Source organism: Daktulosphaira vitifoliae, unplaced genomic scaffold (assembly GCF_025091365.1).
Source record: "Daktulosphaira vitifoliae isolate Bord-2020 unplaced genomic scaffold, ASM2509136v1 Scaffold_2, whole genome shotgun sequence".
Classification (NCBI taxonomy): Eukaryota; Metazoa; Arthropoda; class Insecta; order Hemiptera; family Phylloxeridae; genus Daktulosphaira; species Daktulosphaira vitifoliae.
This window is the reverse complement of record NW_026099573.1, coordinates 9,984,940-9,995,383: the sequence shown is the minus strand read 5'-3', so window position 1 is coordinate 9,995,383 and position 10,444 is coordinate 9,984,940. Positions and strand designations below refer to the sequence as shown.

The following is a 10,444-nucleotide window of genomic DNA, read 5'->3' as shown; positions in this document are numbered from 1 at the left end:
AAAATGGGTTCACATTATAAAAATTAAAGTTTAGGGTTTTTATTCTTGTATTAATGAAAAAAAAATTGAACTACATAACATCTAGTAATGATAAATCATAATTAAAGTATAAAATATGTTACAGGTAATCATATATTTAGTGTTCCTATTTAATATATTTTTAAGCAAGATAAATCTTTTGCAAAAAAATGTATTCATATTTTTTGGCAACCTAGGGCACTTGCCCCTGTGTCCCTCTACAGCACAGTCCTGTAAATATTACCAAATATTTGTAAAATCAGTGATGTAATTAATTTTTTATCACTAAATAAGTGTTATCATAAAAATATTTGTTTGATAAGATAATAGTAACTTGTTAGGAGCTCGCTTTATAGTATATGTGTTTTTCCGTTTGGCAATATTTCATTTGTGGCCGCGAATGACATTGCGGTATTTAATTTTCATTTGAGGACAGTAAATTTTTAATCGTCGGATCACTTAACGATTATTTAGCTTTTAAATTCAAAACATGGCGTTGTGTAGACTGGTTGGGATTTCTAATGAAATGTCCATAACCAATATTAAACGAGCATTGACCACTGGTAAGATCAATGTATATTCAAAATATTTTCTAGTTAAATAATTTTAATTAATATGACTTAAAATGTTTTTCTTTTTACTATTCATTTTATTTATGGCGGTATTTGTAAAATTTGACTCGATTGTCCTAATAAATATTTTAAACCTATGGTACCTTTTTACTTAATAATATGAAAATCTATTTTTAAACATGAAATTTATATTAAAATAGTGTACAAATTTAAGTATTTTAATGTATATTGTTATTAAATCTCCTAGATATTTTTTCCAAAATAACTGTAAAAATATTTTTGAAATAGGATGAGAATAACTTATTGAATGTTTTAAAATCTAAATATGACTGAAATATATATTAACTATGACACCAATTGATCTGACTAATAAAATATGTCTGAATAAAAATCATTAGATTTGTATTAAACTACTTTAAATAATATAGATATTAGTTTTTATATACAACAAATTATAAATATTATGAAGCTTTAGCATAACTAGGACATTACATTACTTGGCTAGTTTCCATTTTTACTTATTTTTGTATTTTAAACTTATTTTTAATTGAGCACCCAATTTTTCTTGTGTAATATGTAAAAACTTCATTATTAGAAAAAAAAATTAATAAATAATATTACTTCTGCTGTTTATTGATACTCATTTTGATAGACAATTTTTTTATGTGTGAAATAATAGATATTAATAATTAACACTATATAATAATTTTAATTGATAGTTGAAAAATAATTTATTACTATATTATTGGCTTATAGTAAAATACTTATGACCCTTTCTTTTCTCAAGAAAAAGATATTTTGGAAATTCTATTTTTGTTTCCAAATTGTTAAATAGTATGAATTAATAGCAACATAAGTACAAAAAAACGGTTTTTAACAAAATTTTAAAATATTGGGCCTTTTTAGAAATTCTCAATTTACATAATTTCATTAAGTACCTTTATAAGGAAATATTTTAAAAATATTATTTTTTTTACATTTTGATACAGTTGAATGAAGTTTATTATATACTAGATTATTATTTAGATCCTATCTATAAAAATTAATGTGGATTTATTATAAACATAAAAAAAGTAACACATAATGTCACTCTTGTAAGAAGTCAAAACATTGAAGTTGTTTATCTTAAAATATATTTTTTTAAGTTATGTCTTTATTATACTGATAGTGTATTAGTAATTTATAACTAAGTTAAATAATTATTAGTATAATTATTAGGATATATATATTATTTGATTTATAAATTTATAGGTCATAGATTATTTAGTCAAAAAGTTCAACATACATCAACTAAGGTTGTTGATGATATTTTAGTAATTACTTTGAATACTCCTAACTCGAAGGTAAAACAAGCTAAATTTAATCTTTAATATATTATTAAGTTCTTTATTTAAAAATATGATTCTAGGTCAATTCACTTTCTTATGATGTAATGAATGAACTTCAATCAAGTTTAAATAAAGCTACACAAGATCCAGCTATTAAAGGAAGTGTTATTATATCTGGCAAGCCAAATTGTTTTATTGCTGGTGCAGATATTTCAATGCTACAATCTTGTCGTACAGCACAAGAAGTTTATAAAATATCTCAAACTGGTCAAAATATGCTTAATCAAGTTGAAAGGTCCTCAAAACCTATTGTAGCAGCAATTATGGGTTCTTGTTTGGGAGGTGGTTTAGAAGTAAGCTTTTAATTTTAATGTATTTAGGTTTTTACTTTTTCTAAGTTATTGTTTTTTTTTTAATTGTTTTAATTTTTTTTATACAATTTTACAGGTAGCATTAGCTTGTCATTATCGAATTGGAGTTAAAAGCAAAGGTACTTCACTTGCTCTACCCGAAGTTATGTTAGGATTATTACCAGGTGGTGGAGGTACTCAGAGATTACCAAAACTTGTATCACTTCCTACAGTACTTGATATGTCTTTGACTGGAAAATCCTATAGAGCTGACAAAGCTTTAAAAGTTGGTTTGATTGATCAACTTGTTGCTCCTCTTGGACCAGGGTCAACCACACCAAATGAAAGGTTTGATGATTGTTACTTAAAAGTTTTTTTTCTATTTCGGTTTATTTCTAAACATTATAATGTATTCCTCTTAACTAGAACATTAGAATATCTAGAAGAAGTAGCTGTTGATGCAGCTAAACAAATAGCATCGGGAAGCAAAAAAATAAAAAGAAACAAGAATAAGACTTTGGTTGATAAAGTACTTGATTTGGGTATGAAAAATGAATGGATTAGAGATAAGTTTTTTGATAATGCCAAAAGTAAAGTCTTAAAAATGACTAAAGGATTATACCCAGCTCCTATAAAGGTATTTTACTTTATTTATCATGAAACTTAAAGAAAAGTTTTGTATAAACATTATATTAAAAATAAAATACCAATAAATTATTTAAAATATATATTATTGTAGATTTACTTACAATAGTGTACTGTAAGTATATGAAATAGTGTAAATTATTTCATAATTTTCACTTTATAAAACATATGTTGTATTTTAAACTATATCTTTTAAAGTTTTTCTATTATGGAGTAAAAATTATAAAGTATTATTTGATTAATTTTCCTATTGTAATATTAATCAAATCTTTATTTTTAGATTATAGATATTTTACTTTAACTTTTTAGATATTAGAAGTTATCAAAACTGGAATAGCTGAAGGAAATATTAAAGGATATGCTGCTGAAAGCCAAGGTTTTGCTGACTTAGCTATGACTCCACAAAGTAAAGGATTAATTGGACTATTTAAGGGTCAGACTGAATGTAAAAAAAATAGATTTGGTGAACCAAAATCAGCCATTAAGTTAGTATTCTTGGAAATATTTGTACAAAATATAATATTATATAACTTTTGAACATATTTGTTAATTTTTATAAATTATTAGAATTATAAAACTAATCAAAAGTCATAATTTATAACTATAATATATCTGGGTATTGTGGACAATGTAAAACAACTTTTTATCTAATTCATTATAATATATATTCATTTGTGATATTTACTAAATCATAGATTATATCTGTACCTCAATTCAGAAGGGCCAATCTACAGAAAAAAAAAAAAATTCAAATAAATTTTGTAGAAAATCCTAGTAGGTTGGTAATACAGTTTGATTTATACCTTAAAAATAATTCTCAGTATACTAAAGGAAATTTAAATCATGTTAACAATATTTAAATTTAAACTTAATTAATAGTAACTTAATAATTCTATAGTTTTTTTAAAAATAGCAAACAATTTGTTTAATTTTTCTAAATAGGTCCTTTTAGACCTATTGTAAAAATATTTATCAGTGTAAAACAATTTATCAAAGTTTTTTTACTTTTTAGAACTGTTGGCGTTCTTGGAGCTGGTTTAATGGGTGCTGGAATAGCTCATGTAACTGTTGATAAAGGATTACAAGTTATTTTAAAAGATGCAAATGAACAAGGTTTAGCTAGAGGTATTGGTCAAATTGAAAAAGGGTTATCTGGTGCGGTTAAACGTAAGAAGTTAACCACGTAAGTGATTGAGGAAAAACACATTATATTATTTTATGGAATGATTTAAACTTCTCTGACTAAGAAAATAACATCTCACACTTTTAAACTTTAAAAAAATACTTAAATTAATAATAATTATATTTATCACTGTTATCCAGTACAAACTATGAAAATCTTATGTTTTTATAATGATTAATTAATAGTATTAACTACTTTTAATTACTAGTTCTGTATTCATAAGAATTTATTTTTAATTACATTATATTTGTGTATAATGTAAGATATACTTATTTTCAGATATCGGTTTCTATAACATTCTAAAGCATTCTTTAAAACTCTTTAAGTTATTAGTATTTTTGATTAGGTAATATATTAATTTTATAAATATAATATTATATTTAATAATATTATAAATTATGTATTATATATTAATTAAGCCAATAATAAAATATATTCTATTGGTTTGATTTAGATAATACTATATAGGACAAATAAATTAAATTTTATTAAATATCTACAATTATAAAAATTTTTAAAAACGAGTTTAAAAAAATCAGAGTTTGATGACTCATACGTGATAATTTTAATGTATTGAAATATAAGCTGATTGGATAATATATAATCTGAATAATAATTAAAAATACAAATAAAATAGTAATCATGTATATTAGACAAAATTACATAATTATATGAAACAATACTGATTAACTTTGTTGACATAACAATCAGTAAGTATTTAATACATTAAATAGAGATGAAAAGAAGTTAGTAGAGATGAAATCAAGTTTTGAGTACTTATTTAATAGTCAATGCTCTTGGTTGTTTGGTTAACTATGTGTTACACAACATCTTTAAAAGTATAAAACATAATTAATTTTTACTTTTCGGAAGTTAATAGTTTTCTATGTCCTATAATGTTCAAAAAAAGTTTTGTCTTGTCCCTCACTATATTATAAAAACATGTTGACCAATGACCAACCTAGGTTGCTTATCACTACTGACCCCCCGTGCCTAGCAAATAGCACCTAGTGCTAATGTCAATTGCGGTTGTAAGTGAATCTCCTATAAAAATAGAAACATTTAAATTAGTTAATACTATTTTAAAGGGGATAAAACCAAAATCTTTTTTGAAAATTATAGAACATAATACTATTAACTTTAAAAAAAAAATTAAAATATGTCTTATACTTTTAAAAATAATGTGTGAGATACAGTTAATCAATAACCATGTAGATTTAGTTTAACATGTAAAGTGTACTGTTAATTTTGTTCATATTTTAGTAATGTATAATTTTTAGGATCGAAAAAGATAGGTACATGTCTGATTTGACTAGTACTTTGTCATATGACTCTTTTTCAAAAGCTGACATTGTTATCGAAGCTGTTTTTGAAAATATCAATATTAAACATCAAGTAATTAAAGAACTTGAACAAGTAATACCTAAACATTGTATCATAGCAACTAATACAAGTGCTATTCCTATCAGCAAAATAGCTGCTGGCAGTAGCCGACCTGAAAATGTGAGTTAAAAAGTCTTTTATGTAATCAAAATTTTAGTATTGAGGGTTGTATAATATAATTAACTATTAATTATTTTTTAATTTTGAATTCAAAATTACATGTAGAAACATATTAAATTCTAATTTGTTGATTTATATTAAAAAACATATTTATTAGTGAAACAATTATTATATTATATAATATTTTAAAATAAATTCTTTAAAAATATATAGGAGTTAATTAGTAACATGTCTGAGACATTCATAAAGGAAAAATCTTTTTTTTTTGATATTAATACAAAACATTTTGTATCTTTGTTGTACTTCAATTATTATTTTATTGTTTTATAAAATTATAATTATTATCTATTTTTAGGTAATTGGTATGCATTACTTTTCTCCAGTAGATAAAATGCAACTTTTAGAAATTATTACAACTGACAAAACGTCAAAAGAAACGTCTGCAGCTGCTGTTTCTTTAGGTTTAAAACAAGGAAAGATTGTTATTATTGTGAAAGATGGTCCAGGATTTTACACAACACGTATTTTAAGTACTATGTTATCAGAAGCAATACGTTTATTACAAGTATTTATTTATTTTTCTAATTTCAAAAAATAATATCCCCATTTTTTGGGTTTTAAAAAATATTGTTTGAGCTATTTTTTTTATAATTATTATTATTAATTTTTTATATAACTAGTAGTTATAATTATAAAGTGACATATGTTGGAAGCTATATCTCTATTATGAATAGGTGACTACATAGTCACTTTAACAATGACAAATGCCTAGCCCCCTATTTTCAGCTATGATGAGGTTGTGTCAGGTTGATAATTGGTGTAAAATTCCCTGTCAAATCGTAATATAGACTCTAAATATTTGGGATAAAGGTTAAAGAGATGATTATGACTCTTATTTCATATTATAAGCATCTGATTAAATAATAATTTAGTAAAAAAAATTCAATTACTCAAATATTTTAATATTGAATTGAAGAAATTTTATCAGTATGATTTATATTTAATTTACCTAACATTCTTTAACAGTATTTATCACTAAAAATTATAAAAATGTTATATAATTTATTTTTGTTATTGTTAATTTAAGGAAGGAGTTAGTCCAAAACAGTTAGACAATATAACAAAAAGTTTTGGATTTCCAGTAGGAGCAGCTACATTGACAGATGAAGTTGGAGTAGATGTTGGTTACCATATTGCCTCTGATTTGTCTAAAGCATTTGGTGCTAGACTTGATGGTGGAGATCTCAACTTTGTAAAAAGTATGGTAGATGGTGGATTTTTAGGCAAGTGTATTTTATTTGTATTGGATGACTTCACTAATGAATGAACAGTTAAGAATTTTTTAACTTTTAAAGTATCTTATTAACTATATTTTAATTCTACTCTCATGAAATTAATACTAATTTGTTCTCTGAAATAGTCTTTATAATAATTATTATTTACTTAAACATAAATATTAATTCATATTTAATCTTGAAGTCAGAATTTCCCAGTGAATGAACACAGTTTAAAAATTGTGATATTACAGTAGGGCTTAATTTAAATATTTTTGTGCTGCAATTTGATTACTTTTTTAATTAAAAACTTGATAGTGTTCATTCACTGGCGATGTCACACTATATTATATTTAACAGAAAATATTAAGATTGGTTCACAATATTTTGACAAATTTAATAAGTTTTTATCTACTAAATATTTTGTGTTACTCTTTTAAAATTATTATAATACTTTTGGACTATGAAAATACTATTGAAAATAATATATTTTTTTTTCTATGTGAGAAATGTAAAAAAAATGTTGCTTTTTTTAAGTAGATTTAAAAAAAAATATTTGTAGCAAAATTATCTTTTAATAATTTGTAATTAAATTTCTACAGCATTTTAAGTTTTGTAAAAATTTAAATATTTTCATGTTTACCTGGGCCACGATAAAATCAGAAAAAAAAAGTTAGAAGTATTTAAAAAAAAGATATTAAGAAAAATCTTCAGTCCAAAGAGAAATAATAAAGTAGAATATGTAATGAGGAACAATGAAGAATTTGAACAATATTTTTAAAGAACTTTGTATTATTATAACTCTAAAGAGTATGAGGATTTTATTGTAATTATAAGTGGACAGGACACGTATGTAGAATAGAAGGAATAATTGGATTAATAACTAGATGGAAATTCAATAATAAGAGATCTAGAAGACTGCATTGACAATAGACTTAAAACTTTTGCATGTAAAAGGCACAAAGAAGAACGTGCAAAAGATAGAGAGAAATAAAAAAAATATGTTGTTGTGGCAATAGACCTTAAAAGTCTAGAAAAAAATGTTCATATTTATTAATTATTTAGAAATAATAATAATACAAAATATTTAGTAGACCAAGAGTAATTAAATTTGTTTATTCAGATGACTCCCAATAACCATAATTAAAATAATGAAAAGTAAGTTAGATAGTTAAATAAAATAATGTAATCAATTTTATTATTATATATTTAAATTAACTGTTAGCATTTATGTTTGATGATATTATGATTGGGTATAATATAAATTATATGATATGAATATTGAAAAATACAATATTGTTCTATAATTCTATTACATATTTGTATAATAAATTATTTTAAATTTTAGGACGGAAGTCTGGAAGTGGCTATTTTATTTATAAGGCCAATACCAAAAATAGACCAGAAAATGATGAAGTTATTTCTTTACTTGAAAAATTCAAAATGGAACCAAGAGGAGAACAAACTGTTGAAAATCAACAGCTTCGTATGGTATCTCGATTTGTTAATGAGGCTGTTTTATGCTTAGAAGAATCTATTTTAAATAGTCCAGTATGTAAATTATGCATTGACGTTTTTGAAGCATTTGACTATTGATTTTGTTTTACATGTTTGTGAAGTTTTATAAAAATGTAAAAATTATAGTTTAAAAGATCTTTGAAATATATTGAAGAAGTTTAATGGGAAATTTTAAAAGTTAAAGATCAGAGTTAAAATTTAAAATTTAAATTAGAATATTCTTTCTTTTTTCTTTTTATTTAATAAAAATTAAAAATTTGGTACAAATTAGAACATGTGTATGAGTTAGGCATTTAATAGGTGTCAATTTAGCTCAGTCAATAATACGTCGTGTCTCGGTTCATAGGTACAGGGGTTTGACTCCATTGCATTAGATTATGTAGTTTTTTGGTTTTCTTTAACACGAGCATAAACTTTCAATAAGAATGTCAAAGATAAATTAATAATAATAAAAATAATAATTTATGTTAAGTATGAAAGTAGACAGTTATTTAATAGTGTAGCTTCTATGAATTAGAATCCTAAATAAATATTTTGGAAGGTGCTACTATATATTTAATTTTTTTTTTTTCGTGTCAAATTGAGATATACAGATTTTATATTTACTTCTTGATGTTTATTTTTATTTTTTTGGTCTTTAATAATAATTATAATAATATTATTAAAATTAAATAAATAGTTTTGAAGTATAAACTAAGTTGTTATCATTATTTTTTTTAGGTTGAAGGTGATATTGGAGCAGTTTTTGGTCTTGGTTTTCCTCCATTTTCAGGTGGTCCTTTCAGGTGGGTCGATTGGTATGGTGCTGACAAACTTGTGGCAAAAATGCAAACATTCCAAAATGACTATGGAGCACCGTTCCAACCATGCCAATTATTATTAGATCATGCTAAGGATAAATCAAAGAAGTTTTATCCATCTTAAGAGACTTGTTAAATTTACATGTATATTCAGTAAAAATAAGTAAATTGCTTGGGAATTTCGAAATTTTACTTATAATAGATTAAATTAACAATTTAAAGTCTGTAAAACATACTTATATAATTTCTTTATTTTTTTAAATTGTTGGTAATTAAAGTTTATAATAATAATAATATTAATTATTTTACTTATTTATAATTTTGTTTGATTACTGATTATAATAGATATATTTTTTAATGAATTAATTTATATTCAATTGTTTATTAACAATGTCCCTTTATTTTTACTAAAAGAACAGACTAAGTAATGTAGCACTAAAAAATGATAGATAAGAGGGATTTTTTTATTTGTAGATTTAGATTTTCTAAATGGTTTAAAAACAAAACAAAATTTTAGATTCTAAAAATAATATGCGATCCTTTTCTATTACATGTAAAAACTTTTCAGAAAACGAAAATATCCTTATTGTTAATAAGTTATAAAATTTTAAAGGTCTATTGAGCCGTCTTACTCATGTGTAGGCATCATACTTTAATTGTGTTAGGCTATGTAGTTTTTCCTTTCGACTACAGACATTTGCTTTTAAGGGTTTATATTAAATTTAATGTAGTAGTTTTAGGTTCGATGTAATTGCTCATTGAAGATAAGTCAAAAATGAAAATATAAATTCATTTTTTTTTTATTAATTGTTATTAATGTGTAAAAAAGAATTTCTATCAAAATGTACATAACAATAAAATTATAATTGTTTTATTAATACCAATGTAAGATTGAAAGCTTCATATGAGATAGTTTACGGAGAAAGCGTACTAAAATTAAATTTACTATAAGTGAACTTCAGTAACAATGATTATATGGTTAAAATACAATTTTATTTTGTATGAAAGGTTAATAATATTCCCTCCAAACAAAACTAACTACGCTACTGCTATACTCGCCCACCTTACACTGTAATGAGTTCATGATATATTAGCGAACAATGTTGGAGTATCTAAGTGTAATAATTTTATATAGTTCTTTACTGTTTTACTGTGCTAACAATATTTATTTTTTTAACTAATTGGTATAGCAACGATTAGCTAACAAATAAAGTAGTCTTGCTATTCAAAACGTTAGTAAAACAAAAGAACAA

General features: G+C 23.6%; 1 protein-coding gene across 1 annotated transcript; it reads left to right on the top strand.

Annotated features, from left to right (window-relative positions):
• The first annotated feature begins 356 nt into the window (after nucleotides 1-356).
• LOC126897387 (trifunctional enzyme subunit alpha, mitochondrial) lies at nucleotides 357-9,994 on the top strand. Its single transcript, XM_050670935.1, has 12 exons — nucleotides 357-581; nucleotides 1,842-1,933; nucleotides 1,999-2,271; nucleotides 2,366-2,616; nucleotides 2,695-2,905; nucleotides 3,223-3,398; nucleotides 3,926-4,096; nucleotides 5,377-5,599; nucleotides 5,955-6,164; nucleotides 6,687-6,882; nucleotides 8,222-8,424; nucleotides 9,112-9,994. Exons 1-12 carry the CDS (start codon nucleotides 509-511, stop codon nucleotides 9,313-9,315), a joined length of 2,283 nt encoding a protein of 760 aa, XP_050526892.1. The 5' UTR covers nucleotides 357-508; the 3' UTR covers nucleotides 9,316-9,994.
• The last annotated feature ends 450 nt before the right edge of the window (nucleotides 9,995-10,444 follow it).

What these genes read in the sequence shown, in the direction of transcription:
- LOC126897387 (XM_050670935.1), top strand. Translation starts at nt 509, where the DNA reads ATGGCGTTGTGTAGACTGGTTGGGATTTCTAATGAAATGTCCATAACC. An exon ending in GAACCAAAATCAGCCATTAA is followed by an intron (nt 3,399 to 3,925) that starts GTTAGTATTCTT and finishes TTTACTTTTTAG; the next exon opens with AACTGTTGGCGTTCTTGGAG. An exon ending in GGTAGATGGTGGATTTTTAG is followed by an intron (nt 6,883 to 8,221) that starts GCAAGTGTATTT and finishes TTTAAATTTTAG; the next exon opens with GACGGAAGTCTGGAAGTGGC.